This window comes from Ambystoma mexicanum, chromosome 4q (assembly GCF_040938575.1).
Source record: "Ambystoma mexicanum isolate Mex_15411 chromosome 4q, UKY_AmexF1_1, whole genome shotgun sequence".
Classification (NCBI taxonomy): domain Eukaryota; kingdom Metazoa; phylum Chordata; class Amphibia; order Caudata; family Ambystomatidae; genus Ambystoma; species Ambystoma mexicanum.
Window position 1 is genome coordinate 335,342,533 of NC_090928.1, and position 22,435 is coordinate 335,364,967.

The following is a 22,435-nucleotide window of genomic DNA, read 5'->3' on the forward strand; positions in this document are numbered from 1 at the left end:
TTTATGTTTGCGGTCACTTCAAAAGCAACCGCAAACATAAATACGTTTTTAAAGCTGCGGTTTTATTTCTAAGTTTTCCGGGCTCCTCCAGCCCGGAAAACTTAGAAAAAAAAAACGCAGCTAGTGCTTATTTTTTAAAAAAAATAAATAGCACTTACCGAGATTCAGTTGCAGCTTTCCTGCTCTGGTCTCCGGTCCCCGTCCTCCGCGTACAGCACTAATGAAGGGAAAGCCACCCAGCGGTAGCTTTTGTTTACTACAGCTGGCTGGCTTTTCCTTCATTAGTGCCGCAAAAGCCAGCACAGGAGGGCATCCGTTTCACAAAATGGATGCGCCCATGTGCTTGCTTTTGCGAATTTTGAGCTTGAATAGCTCAAACTTTTACATAGGAAATTTTCAAAAAGAGAATGCTAGTATTTTTTTTTATGTTGCCTATTTTTTAAATAAAATGTTTTACTAGACCATGCCTTTAATTCTAATCGAAACTGGACTATTGTAATGCACTTTACCTGGGCTCAAATAAACGGAACACTAAAACTGCAAATCTTACAGAATAATGCGTTAAGAACTGCCTTAAGTATTCCCAGAAGACAACATACCTGAGGCTAGACGTAACAGCAACTGGCCATCTGTCAAGGACAGGATCCATTCAAAGTAGCCTCCCTTACGCACAAATGTCTGAATAATGCGGCCCCAAAATACCTCATGGATGTTTTTGAAAATAACATCTCAACGCGGTCCTCAAGGACTGCACAGTCCTTTTGCCTAAATGTACCCAGATACAAGCTTAAGAAAGCAGGTGATAGTCGTTTTCCTGTTTTTGGCAACTGAGCTATGGAACTCTATGCCTTACCATCTTAAGGACTGAGCAGTCTTTCCACTGCTTCAGAAGGAAAGTAAAAAATGTGCTGATAGATCTGGACGTATGACTGTCTCTAGGCGATTGCCTTGACTTATTATCTAGAACATCATGCTCTGTGTATACCAATGTAAACTGATGCACTGTACCACGGCCAACCATGCTATTTGCTTAATCACAATCAAATGCTCCAAAACGTAGCAGCTCGAGCAGTACTGCGCCACCTGGCACGCACTCATATGGCGGCACTCTTGAAACAACTGCACTGGCTTCCGATTTAACAACAGATTCAGTTTAAATATCTGTGCCTGGTTCACCAAGCCTTCTACAAGGTGGAAGCGGATTATCTTCAGGAGAAGTTCGTTCACCATGTCCCTGCTCGTTCCCTTTGCTCACAGGATGCTCTGCTACTTTCGGTTCCCCGTTTTAAAAGAGCCTGAATTGGCGGTCGTGCCTTTCCTGTGGCAGCTGCTAAAGCACAGCATGGAACCAATTGCCTTGGGACCTTTGTGCGATCTCCAACCATCTGGCTTTCAGGCGTGCCCTGAAGACTCCTCTTTTCTGATTTTGGTCTGTCCCACTTTCTTCTTTAGCGCCAAGATGCCTTTGGGCATATGTGCGCTTTTATAAGATCATATAACATAACGTAACACTGTGTAATAAATCACTTTGTAAATTTAATATATAGGCCTTCTGAAGTATAATATTGTTAAAGTATAGTGGTAATTGACTGTATATTTGTATTGACCACCTATATTCCCCTGTACTTGCGGTGTAACCTGTAATTTTTAAGGAATTTTGCAATGCGCCTGGATATCTCGGGGTGGGGAGCGCTATACAAATAAACAAAGAACCCAAGAAGTGTAATCTGAATACTCACTGGTTTTGCAGTGACAAATACGGCAGCCATGTTGATCGAGCCGGAACCCATAGACGCAGTCCTTCTCTGTCAAAGTGCAGTTCACTAACAGCTCACAAGTGGGCGGGCCTATCGTGATGTATGTTGGTTCTGGAAAAACAAATGTTCTTTTAGTTTAAAAACATCATGGACACGCGTGTCAATTGTTAATTTGTGCTATAATTAAGTACACATGGAAACATAGGCAGCAGCAAATCAAATATTTCAAAAATAGATACAAAATCTGGCTATTTCTCCCGTGGGCCATACTAGTCTACAACATGCCATGCACATGGCTTTGCCCCAATATGAATTTTCCTTTTAAATGATGAGCATTTACAACTTTGCTTAAGTGGCATTTGTCAAATTGATATTAAGGCATATAGTTACAAATGTTAAGTGAAACATTGGGCACTTTACTCAGGAAAAAGGTCCATTTAATTTTGCGATTTCAAAAATATTAGGGCACAGACTCCAAAATGTGAAAAAAAAGACAGTCGCACAATAATGACATCATTGTTCTCCTTGGTGGTTTACTGTATAAAAGATGAATGTCAATGGCCCTCATTACGACCCTGGCGGAAATCGCGGTGCTAAATGCACCGCGGAGCACGGCGGAAAGCTGCCGATAGCGCCATGGGGGTTGGCGGATTTTCCGCCCCATGCCGACCTTGGCGGGGCGGTAAATCCCCATCCCCCATTTTACCCTTCCCCATTCCCATTTTTGCCCCATAGGGTATAATGGGAGTGGGGAAGGCGTTAATTACGCCACCGTAAAATACGGTGGCATAATTAACAACAAGGTCCCGTAGCGCCATGGATTTCTCCGCCCGGAAAAACCAGGCGGAGAAAGGCTCCATGGCGCTACGGGAACTCGTAGTAGGGCGGACGGGTCCGCCGCGAATAACGCTGGCGTAAACCCACTCCGCCAGGGTCGTAATGAGGGCCAATGTGTTTTGGCATAGCTCTAAACTCGCACGCCTTTGGTGGGTGTTGCATGCCTTATCAGGTCACTCACCCGCCAACCTCCCTACACGTCCCTACACTTGATAGGGCTCTCACCCGCCCAAAACTCAAATCAGTGTTTTTACCCGTCCGGACGAAGCAAGGCTGAGAGCCATGGGGTTTGGTTAGCAAATCGAGTGTACAGTGCTGCAATTCTATTTCCATTTTCAAGATTAGCATGAAAGTTATTGTGACTAACACCATATTGGGAAAGTGACTATTGGTATGGTCAATCAATACCCTTGCCACGAATGTATGGATATATGAGGTGTCATCCGCTTAAAAAAAAAAAAAAAACACGTCTTCATTCATATTATCAAGGGGACAAGCAGGAATTTGTCTACGCAACGATTACAACAACCTCTTCAAAAAAGGAATATATGCAGTAGGTCTTCGGCTGCAGGTCAACAGGACCGTGTGATGGGCCATTACACTTATCACCACCACACAGATCAAAGGCGTACTACCCCCATTCACTACCTTAAAGCTGGCATATACTCCCAACAAAACAGTAGGGAGTAAAACATGCAACACAAACTAGACAAATATGAAAGTATGAGCATGCCCCTTGCTTCCACCCACAAAGCTCCACGGATGTGTTCTGATTAGTGGTACCAGCAGAGCAGCTACGTAGGAAGGAGCTGCATTGTTACTGCCTGGTCTGAAGAGTAACTTAAAAGAAAACATTTTGAAATGAAACATGGATCACAAAAGATGTCAATTTCAGAGTTAAAATATATATTTTTGTTCACATCAACACCAACCCCTTCGGGAATGGGAATTTTTTTACTCAATCATTTTACCCTCAGCTTCCCAAAAATAATTTCTGCAGCATTGACAACAGCTATATTGTGTGCTGTGGAGTCTTGCTTCAAGAGAGCCAGTACTAGACGCAACAGAATGCAATCCGCCGCAGTATCAGGCTTGGGTGCAAATGGGGTCCGTGGCACTAGCCTTCTCATCACTCTTTCTCAGCAGAGTCTTCACACTATGAGGCGAGGCATCACCGCAGAGACTGGAAATTACTTGGCCCCACCAAAATAAAAGGGGGCATCATTTCATGTATGGTTTGTCTTTCAGTTGCAGTAATTTTTTGGGTCTTCTCCAAGTTGAGAACTAGGAATTTAGTTCCCAGTTTAATGCCTCAAGTGGGGTCGAATTTCCAGTTTCGGGACAACTCCTTGGTTCTTCACTCCTATGTTTAACTTTCAGGAATGTCCCCCCCCCCCTCTCTTCCTCTTGTTGTGGTAGTAACCATGATCTGAGAAAATAGATGCCCGATGAGGACCAATTCTATGCTTTACACATTTTCTTTTTTCTTAAGTTTAGTGTACATGTTTTTCCCCCCTTGCTACGATTTTGCTCACTCGTAAATCGAACGGAGACCTTTTAGGCTGGGTGCCATGGACCTAGTGGATTCCTGCAGAGATTCCATGTAGTGACCTTAAGGAGTGTCTCTGTAGTGGGTAGTTGTGCCCAATGCTTATAGAGATACAATTAGTGTTGTGACAAAAGATGTTCCCAACGCCTCTGGATTGGTTTCGCAGTTTAAGAAAAGATAAATGATTTCTCTAACCGCTAATGATGGCCACATCTCATCTAGGCACCACGTGATATATTCTCATATAATAAGGCTTATGACAGACAAGTGGATAATGGTCAGATTACTTACTGGAAATCTTTATTACTCCAACTCTTCCTCCTCAGAATTCTTGAGTTTCCCTCACCTCCCTCCCACAGCCCTTTGGGGTTTACAAACAATATGGTTCTCTTATTGTCTGTAGCAAGAAGTCTGAGTTTGAAGAGGCTGTGTACTATGCAGTGGCATTGGAGCATCAGGCAGTCGCAGAAATGGTGACAACACGGGTGTGACTTAAATACCTTAGGACGAGAGAAAAAAGCAAGGGACGTAACGGGAGCGGAGACGGGATTGAGCAGTCAGGAGGCACAATTCATCTGACAGTCATATTTATGGAAGCCTTTATCCCCAATGTGTTGCCCTATTCAACATCTGGGTAATTTGGCACTATAGGCCAGGGGAACTTTTTGGTCTCTCTCAAGAATCAGTAGCAGTGCCACCCAGGATGCAACACTATGGATACATGGGGAAAAAAACAAATGCTTGCACGTACCTCCCCTCCCCCTCCGAACCCAAAGTACTTAGCATAGCTTTAGAAACTGCGAGAACCTTTGGTGCAGAACACTGACACACACTTGCAAAGGTGCGACGGCGCCTTGAGATTCTTTCTGCTCTCGTTCTTGTGAGAAAGACAGTACTTCTGCTTAGGATTCCTCTTGGCTTGCACGCATCTAGGAGCAGCCAAACCAGGAAGGTACGGAACAATCCTAAACCAAAAAACCTAAGAACATACTTTATCCAAATGTCCAATAGCGCTTAATTTGAAAAGATGCACACCTTTTATTCCACAATATTGCACCATCGTAGGAAACAATGGAAAATGAGAAAAATGCTCTCAAGTTTAAAACTAAATGAAGCATTCGCAGAGACATGAATGCTGTAAAAATGTGTGATAAAGCGGCTGCTTTAATTCCCAGACTTTTATCTGAAGTATTTTTGTAGGATTTAATAATTCAGTGGATTCCGAGTTTTAAAAAAACATCCCGAACCAAAGAAAGCAAAATGGCCCCCAGCTCAATGCTCGCATAAGCGAAATCACTTCCATAAAAGGGATGAAGTAGGGGCTTTTGAAATGTGCACGCATGTGGAAAGAGCTGTCCTCTGCGAGCTCATGCGCATGAACTATTCTTCTTGCTTTAAGAAACCGTCTCATGCACTTTAGGCGGCTCCGTGGGCATCATAGGGCAGATCGTTCAGCCAAGTGTTGAAGAAGGCCCGGGGCGTGGGGAGGGTGTGCATTATCTATTCCACTGCTTCCTAACTTGTGCCTTACCGAAGACCGAGAGCAGTTATCAGGCAGGTACAGTTTAATTGAAAAGCTGTCACCTAAATTCACAGAGGGGACAACATGCACCCCAAGTTATTAGTTAAGGAAAAGAGTTGGGGTAGGTCCAACACACAACAATACATTCCCCAGACAGTATGTGCATTGATGCCCAGCCGGACTTATAAGGGCAGATATTCCTAATATTGTGACATCTTAGAGAGGGGGATGGAGAGGATGATATGGTATGATGGGGCGCAAGAAAAGTAAGTGATAACTAGGGCTATAGTAACATCAGGTTTTTCACAGAACTATAAACATGCCTTACCTGCGGCCCGTGTATCTCAAATCTTTTCAGAAATCATTGCACGCAAATTAGCAGGCGATTTTATCAGATTGACTTGTAAATGGAAAGTAGCAAAGAGCCTGCTCCCCTCTCGGTCGGCAAACACGGAGGGCATGTAGTTAAGAAATGTTGACCTATGGAACCCGTAAGGTAGGCATTAAGGTAAGTAAGCCACAATTCGGACAAAGACCAAAGAAATAGTAAAACAGTTGTTAAAACATTCCAATTTCATATCAAACGACCTCCACAATAGCTCTAAATTGTGGAGGTCTGCGAGGCACGTCCTTGCGTCACCAACTGTAATGGGAAGCACTAATTGTGGCATGATTTCCCGTATCAACTAAGCAATTACAAAATAAAAACACTTCATTTGCCTTCATTTCTGGGTTTTGTATTCAGGGGTAATGCGTGACTGTGACCGTGACTAGGGTGAGGGATTCTGGGGTAATGGGGGACAAGGAGGGATGCCGGGTTTAGGAGTAATGAGGCACCGTCACGAAGAGGAGGGATGCTGGGGAAAAGGTATTGAGGAACTGTGATAGGACGTGGGTGTAATGATTGACTGTGGTAAGGTGGGGGATGCACGGGTAATGAAGGATAAGTGACTAAGATGAAGGATTAAGTGTTTGTTAAATAGACAAACTCTCCAGCATATTGTGAAGGGGTCACAGTTCCCAATGATTGGGCTCCAGATAAGCGTTTGAAGTATTTTATTCCCCATGTTTTGAAGTTGGAAGTAAAACTATTTTTAGGGTTTAAACAGCAACGTCCATTCCCAATAGGGGTATTTTACAGGCGAGTAAAATATATTTTTGTATACATTAAAAATGCATCTCCATAAAGGTCCTCTTCAGATGGGACAGAATTGTTATAGCTCCTTCCCTTGGCACTGCTGGTTCCTTTGATTCAAAGACCCATGGAGCTGTACCTGTGGAAGAAGGGGACTTCCTCCCATGTGTCCACAGTTTCCCAATTCATGTTGGGAGGATTTGATAATTTATTTTGGACTAAAGGAGGCTAATATGCCACTTATTTGTAGGGCTGGCAGCATGTATGCTATGTAGGACCCGAGCCCTTTAAGAAATTCATAGGCTCCCTGCTAGGAGAATGGGTTGAGTCGGGGAACATGGGTTAGAGGAAGATTTGTGAGAAGTGCTCCCTCAGCGAGACAAGCAGTGTAGAGCATCTAACTGAAGAGGAATCCAGATGTGTACATGCTCTCGAGAGACTCTCAGTATTATCAGCTCAGAAACAAAGCACACATGCTAAAATCTCTAAATCTAAACAAAGCAATGTTACAAGAAGCAGGCTCAGAATACCAGAGCAACACCAGTAAAAAGGCTCAGCCCCATTTCCCTGAAGCCAGTCGCTCCCCAGCCCCAAGCCAACCACAAGGCTTCAGGACCAATAGAAAAGGGTACAGCAAAACAGACCAGAAAATGGCCAATGGGAGAAAGGAAGGAGCCAGCTTGGACTATATGAGCCGACTGACTCTGGGGGGTAGAGGACAAACCATCTGGGAAGAGGAGGTGAACACACATAGGGGAAGAGAGCAGGAGAGTAGTCACTGTAGGGAGAACAAGGTCCCAATACCGCACTTGTGAGCCCAGGGCCCTGGAGGAAGAGGGGCCAAATGCTGCACCATTGTGCACTGAAGGCATTGGAGGAAGAGGGGCCAAACCCTACCCTTGTGAGGCCAAAGACCCAAGCGAGAGGGGTTAAGTAAACTGTGAAGACAAATACCCTGGAGAGTGGGGCTAATGTGGGGACATGGAAGGCAGATCGAAGACTGAAACAAATAGAAGGGAGAGACCTTTTAATCTATTAAGCCATTCCGGTAAAAGTCATATTTAATTATCTAAAGAAGAATAAAACCTTTAATAAAAATTGTTCAAACTTATACTTCTAAAGTGGCTCTTGTGCTGTGTCATCCTACGTAGCATTTGCCAAAAAATTGGCTTGCCACAGGTGGTAATGAGGGTCTGTGACAAGAATCAGGGATGCATTGGTAATGTAGGACTGTCGCGAGGACGAGTTGTGGGGCAAATGGACTATTAGGAGGATGGAGGTTGCAGAGGTAATGGACAAGGATGAGGGACACAGTGGTAATGTGGGACTGATAAAGGTTGCATTGGTAATGAGGGACTGTCGCAAGGATGAGTGTTTTGTGGGAAATGAGGAACTGTTATTAAGATTGGTTATTTATAAAGTGCTTAATACCCAGAGGTTTCTAAGCACGGACCCAGGGATCGAACCTGTGTTGCTCCGCGTCGTCTTGCTTACAAGGTGAGTGTGTTGCCCCTGAACTATCCTCCCGAGACATGTGGCAAGCCAAGGATCAGGATGCAGGAGTAATGAGGCACTGCGATGAGGATCAAAGTTGTGGAGTTAATGAGGGACTATGATGGATGAGGTTAGGGGATGCTCGAGTAAGGGTAATGAGGTACTGTAACAAGGAGGCCAGTTGCCGGGTAAGGATGGTGATCTTTTTTGGTAACCTTTGGTGTTTGCATATGGCATGAGTATTTTGGTTCTGTATTACTCATTCCATTGTTCTGCTTAATCATATGATTCTACTTGCTCTTAATTTTAAATATTACAAGCATTGTTCACATGTTTTAAGTATCTCATACTCGGCTGATGTGATGTTCAACCTTTTTGAAGCATAATCAATGTCAGACTAAAGTGTATATGTATGCCAAAAACATGAAAATCAAATTGCCCAGTTTTGCGAACTTGGGTTCTAACCTTTCCAATTCCATCTGGAGATCTCGGGTATAAGAAAGTGAAACACTGCTTGTTTCCCCAACTTCTCATATCTTTTGATTGAGTGCATGGATTCTTAACTCATGTGGCATGCTCAATCTGATCAGTCGGGTTCAGTAGCTTGCAAAAGTTCTAGTTAAAAAAATGATAGGGTAAAGAATATGTTCCCATTTTAACATAAAACATGCAATGAAACCTACTGTAGTGCAGCGACCGCAGATCTATAATGCATGCATATATCTTTCCCCCCCCCCCCCCCCCCCCCCAAGTAAAAAGAGGGACAAAAAACTGGAAAGGTTTAAGCGGTTACTCATACACAAACAAATGGTGCTCCTTCAGCATAATGTAACCAACACTAGTGAGAAAGATCATAGCATGCCAAAATAAACTTTGCAAACTGCCAAAACGAACAGAAAGCACCAATGATTTTACGCTCCATCACCCTCACTAAACACATTTCTCATCAATACAAATGGCTAGACAAAACGCTCAACACAACAAAATAGCCAACTCCACGCATCCTACATTAACTTGCAAATACATTAAGTTGGAAACCTCATTGTCCACCTAAAGCATTCAACCAAGTCAGGCCCCTGAGAAGCCCCAGGTAGAACAAAACGCCTTAAAACACACACAGATGCTAGTTTCTCGTGGCTCCATGAACCCACAGCTATGCACAACACCTCGTCTTTCCCATTTCCTCTCCTTAACCAAGCCCTCTTTCCATTTTCCCTTCCAGATCCATGCGAGCACCCAGAGGCCATGTAAATGATGTTCTGTCTAATTCCCAACAACATGACATCATAACAAGGAAGCTTGTCAATAACGGATACTATGTGAACATTGAACAGTCAACAAAACGGATTTACGGCTTAACTGAATACCAAATATGGCATTAAACCATCAAACCACAAGGTATGTGACACGAGAGGATAAAGAGAACATGCACTGAACAGGCCTCCGCTTTGAAAAACGATGATGTGCCACTTTCAAAATGAGTTTAGTTGCAGTGATCAGATTCTACAACAACAACAAAAAATCCATGATTTCAAAATGGTGCCCCAAATAAAAACTGTAGGGGCCAATGGGCATTCTCCTGGGTAATCCAATCTGTGAACATGTCCCTGGTGGATGAATCCTCATTGATAAGCAATCAATCCCTCCTTTATTGATTTTGTGGCAGCACCACATGTCCTTGGAGAGAGGGCCAGTGCTTTTTTTAATTGTGTATATTAGTTAATTACAAACTTTTACACAGCACACATATTAAGATAAAAAGGATAAAACAGATACAAACTATTTCATGATACATACAAAATAGACAATATATATAAAAAGCTCAATTCTCACATTATTCGGTTTTAACCTAAAAATCACAAAATAAGATGGCCAAAATCTCAATACGTTACAACAGAAAGTGGGATTAATGCACATTTATCCTATCACATTTCATCAGACCATTAGAGACGAATACCATGGTCTTCAGCTTTGGAATACCATGTATCCCAAACTTCAACGGTATTTGCACATATCCTCCAGATGGAATTAGAGATTTGCAACCAAATTCACTCCTGCTTCAAATTTCAATCGATGTTTTTCTACAGATTTCCAAACTTGTGACATAGCAATAGTCAATCCTCGATTAATGCCAGATATGCTTATCAGCCAGAATGTTTCCCCTAGTAATTTCTTCAAGGTTATTAGCGTGTTTCAATAGATAACATTCGTACACAGATCTTAACATAACACGTGAGAGCACATGTCTAGCAGATTCAATGCACTCTTCATCCCTAGAGATTCTACATATCCTCTTTTCCAGTGGTAAACCCAACCAGGCACCAGTGACCTCCAATACCTTAAATCTATTCAAACACATGTTCGGAAATACTTTATGGGCAGTAGGCAATGGCATCAGCCTAAAATAAGGTTGAGGCTCTTTATATGAGAAGTGCAGCCTGCAGAAGGCAATTAAAGATTTCATGCCAGCAATCTTTTCGTGGCTGGACACACAGTCCCACTTCTCAGAAAACTTCAGTGATTGACAGAGAGCACACTCTCCATAATACCAATTCGGGCACCAACCGATCTGATAAAAAAAATGTTTCATTAATTAACTTGAATTTTTGCATGGCTACATTTTTACCTATCATTGCCGTTTTTATAACAGAGAGCAAGGATTGTTCACCAGCATACATAATTTTAACAGATTGCCTCTATTGATATCAATCATAGCAGCCAGTGAGATCAATCCCAGTTCTAACCTTATTGCCTCAATGGGGGTATAGTTATTCAACCCCAGGATGTGTCTCCAGATTACCCCCTCAAGTTGATCTGCCCAGGCTCGGCAATCAACATAGCACGTTTCCATACCATATAAAAAAGAAGCAGTCAGTTTTTGTTTATAGATGTTAAGTATACCAACCAGGGAGTAAGCCACAGTTTTTTTTTTTAGAGAAGATCATGATTGCAACCCTGGTGGACAATGCTTTCACTCTTATTTTGTTGGGCTACAACATTTCTCTTTCTCTGAAGACACTTCATAGCCCAAGTACCTGTAGTAATCTGTTCTTTCTATACGACCTAGTGGGCAATAGAGATGAAGTCTATTCGCCCTTAACTAGCCCATTATTTTCTGCATATTTACACAGCGCCAGGACACTGCAGGAGATTCCAACAAATGTGTTGTCCAAAATTATAATGTCATCGGCATATCCGATCCAACAAGAGTTTCTTTTTTCCTGTTTTTGGGAAAGCATTATCCTTAGCAACAAAGATCTTTTCAAAGTCCGCAAAAAACAGATTAAACCGTGTGGGTGCTAATGTGCAACCCTGTCTAACACCTCTTTGGATCGGAATCTGTTTGGAGAAATAGCCCTCACTAATTAATCTCAATCGAGTGGACGAGTGTTTTTTTTATGCTAGTGTTAGTTCACAACTTGAAATGTGTACCGCTACATGTACGTGCATGGCTGATGCATGTGTTTCTTATATCTGCAGAAGTCATAGCGCCAAGATTCACAAGACCCGGTCTACAGCCAAGTATACCCCACACGCCTAACCCTATAACAACCAACTCGCCCACTTTATCTCCTCTTCTGCATGGACAGCAGCACCTATATATAGGTTCAAGCCCTGCCCTGCGAGAATGCTAGATTTCGCAATTGGAGGCAGGTAGCCTGAAGAGCATGCATGCCATTGATTCCAGTGCATGGTGTCTGAGTCAGAGGAGGAAAAAAGGAGGCCACTGAAGGCCGAGTCCACACTCCCCAGCAGCAAGGCGGTGACGGTGGTATGTGACGCCAAGTTATGCGAACTGTCCGCTAGCAGCAGGGGAGGCTAACAAACCATGCTACTGAGAAATATAGGTGGTGCTAGAGCATGGCACTGTAAAGGTTAAGACAGCTGGCCGCAACACTTCATTAACTTATATAAGTGTCTGTAGTAAATGTCAAAGGTTAGATGTATTATTAGTAAACTGGTGTGCTGTCCAGATTTAGAAGTATAGAGGGAGCCCTATCCTACATGATGGTGAAAGCCATATTGGAGGGAGCCCCCAAGGATGATCAACAGACTCACTGCTGTTAGAGAGGAGGTGGCAGGGTGCAGCGGGGTTACGTCCTCAGCGTTCAGCCCAAAAAGGAGATGGTGGGGTGTGTGCCACTGGCAGCCTTCCCAGTTGGCTGCCTGCTCCTAACGACATTTTTTTTTAAAAACGAAGCATACTAGAACCATGAATACGTGGTGAACACGTATGCATGGTCTGCAAGTTATTAGATTCCCCTTTCATCCGACCCCGCCCACCCCCCAGAACCTGCCAGTTGATCATTGATACTAAAGCATTCCGAGCAGCACAACACTACTTTGCGTCTTTTCCGCTGGGAGGCGGAGCTCCAAGTTTTCAAGTTTTCTGTGCCCACACGTTGCCAGGCCGATAGGTAAGGCCACAAATCTCTCACGCAGCCTGGGTTCTGGCTTCACTCTGCCTCTGCATAATGTAATAGTTTCGTATTTTACAGCCACGTTTATTCAACCTTTAACTTCGCGATTACAATAATGCAGTATCCGATTCTGTTTAAATTGCAGATTGGGCACATAACTTTGGTATTATAACACACCCTTGGGTGATCAGGCCACGGGCATACATGGGCAGGGGTTGTGTCTAGTGTGACCACGCAGTGACCCCGTCCGACGGGTTCATATACGCATGTCCTGACTGTGGCCAGGGATGTTTGGTATAGAGTGTGTCAGCGTTATGTTGGTGTGGAGTGTTGTGGTGTGGTGTCAGTTAGGGTGGGAGGCGAACGTGTGTTTATAGTCATGGCTTTTAATGAGGCAAAAATAGACCCGTCTCAAAAGCTGCTCGATTAATTTGTCTTTCAAATGCCAGCGGGTCCATTCAGGAGGCTCTCCGTACGTAGGTCGATGAGATGGGAGCAAGACATCCTCAAATATGCCTTGAAGAAGGGTGCATGGTCGCTCCACCCACAGGTGCCATGCCATGGCTACTTTTGAGGAATTACAAAAGGGGCTATATATAGTACCTTAGACTGGTTAGCTATTGCTGTAGGCCTTTTCGGATGTGGCAAAGAGGGTCTCTATGGTCTGCTACTCTGTTTGGGGAGAAGCTGGTGCATGGCCGCCCTGCACAAGAAGGGGAGGGGAGTGCACTTGCACAAACACTGTGCATGTGACAGGAGTCTCGCTTACAATGGCGCAAAAGCCCCAACCCCACACACAAAGCGCGTCTTTTGCACAGCACTGTGCACATCACTTGATGGGGAAACCCGGTTTTATACATTTAAAAAAAAAGGATGCGCAGCCTACACACCTATGTGTGAGAGACTAAATGCGCATGAAAACGCACCCTTTGTAAATCCAGCACCAGGCAGCACAGCTGAATGTAAACGCTGCCCGGTCTGGGAATGTGTCTACAATGCACACAATTGGTGTTAGATGGCCACAATACATTGTCATGGCTCTCTATCAAATAGTACACCCATGACAAAATATGCGGGAAAGACATCAGTTAACGATTATTTTTCTCATAAAAAAGGGGGAAACGGATAAAGATACTATCACTGTTGGCGTATCAAGCGATGTTGGCACTTGAGTTAGGTCAGCGAGAGTTGGCAACTGTCGCCTGTATCCATTGGTGTACGGCACGCCATGTTGACATTTTCTCTAGACCGGGGGTGCTATTGGAGGCTGAACAAACATCAAGGCAGTCGTGCTCCACACCTCTGGGATAAGGGTTCCAACATGCAAGGCGTAAACATGCCCCCTTGTCATGGGCACAATGAAGTTGCTGCTAACACCACAGTGAATGCAAGGCATGTCTGACAACCAAAGAGACTAGTGGTGTGCCCCAGCCAGCCGGACAAGAAACGGGACTATCTTTGTATCACACAAACATTGAACTCAATGACAAAATATGTATATTTTAACTTGTCACCAAAATACCAAGTATTCATGCAAGTGTTTAATTCTACATTTCTAGACCACGTAATAAGCCAAGATCCAGAGTTATTTTGCACGGCGTCCCGCTCATTTCCTTTCAAGACATCTTTTGACTTACTGGACACCCACGAGCAGGGATCAGACATTATTTCCGGGCTGTCAACGACGCCAGCGCTCCACTCTCTGACTGGAAACATCCATGAAGAAATTGTCTCACAGGCAGGACATCAAACTTCTTCGCGCTTAAATGCTATATCATAGCAAAAACAAAGAGGTGATGGCTGGAAGGTTTAGAATTAATCTTAACCACTGGCAAGGCTCTGGGCAACCCTCCAGACCACCGTTCTTCGCCTGCCAAGCCATTACAGAAGGGAAAGACCATATGCAAATCAGGCTTGGCCCCACCCCAAAAGGGGCAGTCCAGCCCGAACTGCTAGGCCACATCCCCTCTGCACGAGACCACAAGCATCCCCAAACATGTTTCGCCCTTGTTGGGGCTCATCAGTGAGGAGTAGCTTGGGTCTCTAGGCCCAGCAGGCACGGGACCCACGTCTGGGCATACCCGTCCCACTCGGGGTGACATAGCAAAAACAAAGAGGTGATGGCTGGAAGGTTTAGAATTAATCTTAACCACTGGCAAGGCTCTGGGCAACCCTCCAGACCACCGTTCTTCGCCTGCCAAGCCATTACAGAAGGGAAAGACCATATGCAAATCAGGCTTGGCCCCACCCCAAAAGGGGCAGTCCAGCCCGAACTGCTAGGCCACATCCCCTCTGCACGAGACCACAAGCATCCCCAAACATGTTTCGCCCTTGTTGGGGCTCATCAGTGAGGAGTAGCTTGGGTCTCTAGGCCCAGCAGGCACGGGACCCACGTCTGGGCATACCCGTCCCACTCGGGGTGACATAGCAAAAACAAAGAGGTGATGGCTGGAAGGTTTAGAATTAATCTTAACCACTGGCAAGGCTCTGGGCAACCCTCCAGACCACCGTTCTTCGCCTGCCAAGCCATTACAGAAGGGAAAGACCATATGCAAATCAGGCTTGGCCCCACCCCAAGCTTGCCTGCTGGGCCTAGAGACCCAAGCTACTCCTCACTGATGAGCCCCAACAAGGGCGAAACATGTTTGGGGATGCTTGTGGTCTCGTGCAGAGGGGATGTGGCCTAGCAGTTCGGGCTGGACTGCCCCTTTTGGGGTGGGGCCAAGCCTGATTTGCATATGGTCTTTCCCTTCTGTAATGGCTTGGCAGGCGAAGAACGGTGGTCTGGAGGGTTGCCCAGAGCGTTGCCAGTGGTTAAGATTAATTCTAAACCTTCCAGCCATCACCTCTTTGTTTTTGCTATGTCACCCCGAGTGGGACGGGTATGCCCAGACGTGGGTCCCGTGCCTGCTGGGCCTAGAGACCCAAGCTACTCCTCACTGATGAGCCCCAACAAGGGCGAAACATGTTTGGGGATGCTTGTGGTCTCGTGCAGAGGGGATGTGGCCTAGCAGTTCGGGCTGGACTGCCCCTTTTGGGGTGGGGCCAAGCCTGATTTGCATATGGTCTTTCCCTTCTGTAATGGCTTGGCAGGCAAAGAACGGTGGTCTGGAGGGTTGCCCAGAGCGTTGCCAGTGGTTAAGATTAATTCTAAACCTTCCAGCCATCACCTCTTTGTTTTTGCTATGTCACCCCGAGTGGGACGGGTATGCCCAGACGTGGGTCCCGTGCCTGCTGGGCCTAGAGACCCAAGCTACTCCTCACTGATGAGCCCCAACAAGGGCGAAACATGTTTGGGGATGCTTGTGGTCTCGTGCAGAGGGGATGTGGCCTAGCAGTTCGGGCTGGACTGCCCCTTTTGGGGTGGGGCCAAGCCTGATTTGCATATGGTCTTTCCCTTCTGTAATGGCTTGGCAGGCGAAGAACGGTGGTCTGGAGGGTTGCCCAGAGCGTTGCCAGTGGTTAAGATTAATTCTAAACCTTCCAGCCATCACCTCTTTGTTTTTGCTAAATGCTATATCATATCATGTAATGGCAACCAGAGGGACGAAAACTAAAGTGAGGCTTTGAGCAGGTTTCTATACATCAAAAGAGTTTTGGGAAAGGACTGTTTTGAACAGCTTCTTATTAATTCTACTTGAAAATGGTGGGCTAAAAGGGTTATAAAAGCAATCCCGTGGCTTGGCCCTAAAGCAGATAAAATCCCATGCACTGGACCCGGCCAGTGGCAAATGGACTGCAGTACTCCATGACAGTAATGCAGCCATGCTCATTGATGCATTTCAGAGTGCTTCAATATTATAATCAACCTCTATCAATCAATTCTAATTGATAGAGCCGACAGACCGCAGTGCATGAGACCAGGGCTCTGAGATCTTGCCCCTCACCATCAAAAAATACATGTTTCCACTTATCCCCACCGCATAACCAAGTAACGAAGAACCAGGCCCCGTCTAGGACATGAAATCAAAGGGGTCCCCTGTGGGATCCAGTGATGACATGGACTATATCCCACTAGAGGTGATACTCTGGTAATCTTCGTCACGAGTTACATCAATGCAGGTATGGCGATACTCAATACACACTTTTTTGTATTTTCTTTTCGATAGGCGTACATGTGGTACCTTAACACTGAAAAAAAATCTATTGCATTTGCACCTCACGAGGAAAAAATTGGAGGAAATTCCCAAATGCTTAAGCATTTTCCCCCAAATAAAGGAGCATCAAGCACATACATGGCACATTCCGCCCTCTGAACAGTAAACTGAAATATTGCAGTGGATGGCTCCTTTTCCCCCCTTCTCATCCCACCCTGGCCCATCACTTTCTCCCCCCCAAAAAATCACGGCTTTCAGGGAAGAGTCTGTAAAGTCTCCTTGAGCATGACCGATGAGATGTCCGAAGGGGTTTGATTTCACACTCCTTGTGCTAATTTAGGAAAGCTGTCACCTCAACAACTCCCCATGTGGGTTCGCAGGGAGGACACCTCAGACATTGGGTCCACTGCCTTCAGGGAGGTTCTTTGGGATAGCAAGCACCCACCAGCATACGTTATGGGTCCTCATTTGATCAATGACCTATTGACGCCTACATCCTTACCTCAGTTCAGGAAAGATGGTTAAACTCGAGTGCCCAACACCACTATCCACTAGCACCAGGTTGGCCCTTAAACCTGCAGTTGGCACATGGACGATGGAAGAAAATCCCACGTGGATTTTGACCCTTGCACATGGGTTTCACGCAGGATCCTAGAGTGATAAATGCAGCACCTTACAAAAAGCTTAAAAAAGAAATATGAGTGTCACTGGGGAAATAGAGTGCCAACAAACCTGATTGGTTAAGGGAAAGCATGCCACTGTAGCCTTGTTAATGCCACAGGTAACATACATAGCAGGCACATAGTGAGTAAAAGTGTACCCCATGTGCAAAATCATTAAGCCTTGCTGAAAGTCAGATAAAAGCAAAGAGGTGACCCACACTCCAAAATGTCAAGTTTGTTCTCTTTCTGAACATGCAAGGCTGTGTGGAAGGGTTCCTGGAAAGAATCAGAGAAACTGGGTGGCCATGACCTCAGCTCCACGGCCTTCAAACCGGGTATTCCCTGCTGAATCCCAAACTCTGAATATTGCCCCAATGCTTGATGGTAACTCCAGAAGAGGCAGGCAGACCCTTGGAAGCCTCCTGGTCATCAGAAGGTTCATCGATGCTGTGAAAGGGGAGGGAGGGGCGAGTTGCAGGGCAGACAGGCCGAAGACGCCTCGGTACAAAAGAAGAGCACTGGAAGGACCACAACCGGTCACAGGAGTTTGATATTTGCGGAAATGGAGAGTGCATAAAGTGCATTACCGTGAATGACACTTGATTTTCCTGGCTGGCTTTCTCTACACTTCTGCCATAATTGAATTTTTTTAGCAGACGCACCGTGTACTGAACATCATTCGGTTGCTTTGACGCAGGGACAACCGATCAATAGCACAACTCTTCCGGTCGAGAATTGCAGGTATCAAACAGCACATTAATCAGTCACTTTCACGTTATGTGACAACTTCCAGCGGTTCAATACACAAGCTGTGTATAGTGTCCCCAAACGGGGGAATCCGACACACCACCTGCCCCATTTGAAAACGAATTTCCCAGATTAAATTTTCCTCGGTATATGTTCCAATCACTGTTCAGAAAATCAAGGTAAAAGAAGCCGTTTTAGTTTGCGAATATCAGAATACGCATCAAACCAAGGTAAGGCCCCTCTACAATATTATTTACTTTTGTGTCAAACAGTGCTCAAAGCTATTACAGGATCAATTAAGAACAAAGTGCCATTTTGCGACTTCTAAAGAATGAGACGTGTGCCCACTGACTAGGTGAGGCATAGTACTTTTACAACCTCTGGCTACCTCTAGTGTCTTCTCTGCAAGCATAGCAAACCTAAAGAAGCCCTCCACCTGCTCTACTAACCACGCTCCGCCCCAGCTGTTGAAGAGCTTCACAGATCCAGACACACATTCTTGACCCAATAATAAAGGACACATGACTGATGTGGAAGTGGGGAACCTACCCCACCACTCCGGTATCCATATAGTGATTCTAGTTTATGAAAGCTGTGATGAAACCAAAGAGGCATTCTGCCACAAGGCATGTAGTACCACCACCGACTTGCTACTCGGCCTGGCCTAAATTTAAGAATGGGGCAGAGTACTGTTCAGGGACTCTCTGGGCTAGGCCTAACAGTTTTCCTACACATTAATACAATACGTTATCATTAGATATCTTAAAACCATCTCCTTTGTGCCCAACGCCCAGTCAGATACGTGAATCATAAGCATGCAGATCCCCCAATGTCCATGCTCCGCTTAGCCTACCCAGTAAATCTTTAGGGTAAATGTGCATTGAGGAAAATAGTTCACAACAAACTTCTCTCCAGAAACCGTTTTTAAAAGACTTACCTTTCAAAGGCATCTGCACGAAGCGAAACACATACTCCTTCATAATTCACCAGTGCAAGAAGTCTGCTTCACTCTTCATTATATTATACTGTTTTAATGATCTACATCTGGTTGGGAACTCAAACTTCTAGCAGCATTGTAGTTTGCAGATAGAAGCCCCCTACGGCACCAATCCAATCTGTTCTCCCACCAGATGGTGCTCACACATCCAACTGGAGGGAGCTTATCAGGACACGCCATCTCGTACGATGTGGAGCCTTGCCCCGATCTTGGTTTATGCAACTTGTACACCTATGCCAGTCAACCAACCACAGCCCTCTTACTCCCAGACTAAACATCAGCTCCATAGCAAAGGACCCTGTGGCGGAACCTACAACAAGCACTGGCAAAGCCAACCGTTTTGGATTTTCGCTAGGCATTGAATCAACATTTGCCAGGCACTGCCATAATAGTACTAACTGACCATAAGAACTCAACAGCTGAAAAATGCTACAATTACTTGGGCACAGGATGGTAGAAACTGGCAAATGCCAACCGAATATCTGTATACAAGTCAAAAACGATGCTTTTGCCAATTTTTAATAGTACTTCAGCGTAAGAAAGAAAAACGAGGAAACACATACTGCTTGTAAATCAAGTGGCCGAAGGCACACTTGGCTAAGACATTTTATCAGACCTATAGTAGGTTTACAGCTGCACTAATGCATTGAACTCTCAGAATACTTCTTAGAAAAAATACTGGTAGGACCTTTACAGCATACATTTTGATGCTACTTTTTGTTAGAGCTAGATGATCCCAGGAGGGTGCATTTTGCAACGGAGAGGCAGTTAGTGGGTGTGAATGAACATGGGAATTAGCATGAACATGTGCAGTCAATGGGTGGCTAAACACCCAGAAGATGTGTGCCCCTCTTCACATCCCATATCCCATCTAGCTGTACTCTGAGCAATAATTTTGGCTTATAGATGGAACTGAAGTACCGCTTAAAAGCCCAAACTAAAAAGTAACCAATGATTTCACTACTTGGCCTACCACAACAGGAGGGCACTTTGATGCTTGACATGCACGTAGTTTGAAGGAACGTTATCGTGTGTTATCTAAACACGATAATTAGTTCGCAGAAAAAAAAAGAAAAAAAAAACACATTTTCCCTTCGATCCACAGAACGGCATTTGGTGCGCTCTTTTTGCGGTCCTTGCGGAAAGTATCAAAGGTGCCGCGGCTGGAGCCGGAGTGCTTCTTTCAATCTTCTGCACGAATGCCGCTCAACGAGGATTTACAATTGCTATTTATAGCAATATTATTTGCAATTAGGGATGCAGGTCTCGGATCGCAATCACAGCATCGTGGTGCCGCTGGATATAAATAGGACTGCTAATACTGTCAGGGCACAGGCAGCAGGAAGGAGGATATCACGTAAACCTGGCTCCCAGGCATGTGTTCGCACCTCCCTGCCGCTCTTCCTGTCTCTCTCGAGTAGTTGCTTAAGTCACAGTGACCCCGCAGGGGCAGGAGTCAGCGGTCAAGCATCGGTGACATTGAAAAACCACCACACACTCTCTCTCTTCCCCTCGAAGCCATATCAGCGGACACCTTTCGATTGTGTCTGCTTTTTGCTACAATCAGGATTATTCGGGCGGTTTGAGGTTAGAAAATGGGTAGTGTGCACTGCGCCTCCAAAAATGGCTCCTTCTGTGGCCCTGTGAAGATCTATTTGGCAGCGCTAGTTGAGAAGTCCAGCATGGCTCTCAGGAGAAAGGTAGTCAAAGATACAGTGTTACGGTCAATAAGAGGACTAGTGAAATAGCAGTAGGTTTTAAATACACATTATCACCATGGGGGGGGATCCAGTCAATCAGGTGGCTCGGAACGCGGGCTGACACTACCAGTGAAAGTGTGCATTGTATGCCACCTGATGGCTGGCTTCCCCGTCAGTCATCTAATCCCCCCCCCACCCGACCCCATTTTTTTTAACCCCTGCCCCATTTTTACTTACCTGTTTGCTGCAGCAGTGAGTCCCGCTGCCGTAGCTTCTGCTGCTCCCGTCCCCGCGCTGGTCGGCATGGAAATGTAACTTTTCCATGGCGGCTTTGTTGATACAGTATTTTCTTTCTGTGCACAGAAAGAAAACACATTCCATGTAGATAAAATTACAAAACCATTAGCACCCACATTCCATGCTACACAAGTGCCAATGGCAATAAGCCCCTCGGTGGCTGGGCCCACCCTGTGAGTACGGGCCCACCACCCTTGTTAAGGGACCCTCGCTTCTCTGGGACCCTTACCTTTGGCAGCGAGCCGTTACCTACAGAGTGGGCCCGCCACCTAGGGGCATATTACCTCAGTATAGGTTAGATGTGCTTTACACTATGCTATTTCCTGGGAAAGAGTGTAAAATGGGAAAAATTGCTTGACTGGTGGCATTTGCAATGGGCAAAGTCAATGTACATACACGGATGTAGGTCTACTGCTAGAAATTTCTTTGCTCTTTTTTACCACAACGTTTTTACCACAGCCACCTGCAGACCCAGTACCACACCTTCCTACGCCCCAGTGCACCTCACCAATGTTGCCTAGTCTCAACTCACCATCTACATGTTGGAGGTAAAATTTGAGAAAAACGAGGGCAATAAATGCTATCAGTTTTTGCTCGAGTATTAAACCCACTACCACATACATGATCACACGGCCCAACTAGGTTGCAGTTTAAGCCCCTTTCTTCTCTGCCTGGAATAATCAGAAATGCTTGGTGCTGGCAAACGTTTGAGGAGTACACAATAGTTGGTACCATGGTTAATTAACATATGCATTGTAGTGTATTGGATTGTGTTGGGTTATTTATATAGCGCTCTTTCCCCATTTGTATGGCCTCAATGCACTTTGTGGTTGGAACGCCCTTGTTGACCGCAGTCGATGTGGTGGAGGTTCCTTTAAGAGATGCTTGTGTGCATTTTCGCCGGCTTAGGAGGCTGTCTAGGCTCCACTAAGCAGCCCAAGGCCAGGCACGTGGGTGGGCGCTGTTGGTGGTTTGGGATAGAGTGCTATTGTTGAAGATTCAATGTGTGCCCAGCTATACCAAATTTTCTTTTCGTTGGTAGTTGCATGCTAGTGGCAGAGGTGCTGAGCTACGTCCGGTGTTTCAGCGTGGACGGCTATGTGCGCTGCTAGGCTGGAATGGCATAGCCATAGCTGCATTCTATGGTGCATGGATGTTTGGCCGTGCCTGCGGCCTGTGTCCCCAGGCGTGGTGTAAGGTATACGTACTGTATGCTTTAA

The 22,435-nt window shown here is 45.3% G+C and overlaps 1 protein-coding gene across 4 annotated transcripts in view; it reads right to left on the reverse strand.

Moving 5' to 3' along the window:
• Window positions 1-22,435, reverse strand: part of CRIM1 (cysteine rich transmembrane BMP regulator 1) — a 1,425,558-nt gene that overhangs the window by 230,741 nt on the left and 1,172,382 nt on the right. For all 4 annotated transcript variants that reach the window (XM_069607924.1, XM_069607925.1, XM_069607923.1 and 1 more), the window contains one exon: window positions 1,740-1,868. In XM_069607924.1, the coding sequence (XP_069464025.1) occupies window positions 1,740-1,868 (129 nt within the window). The remainder of the gene's footprint in view (window positions 1-1,739; window positions 1,869-22,435) is intronic.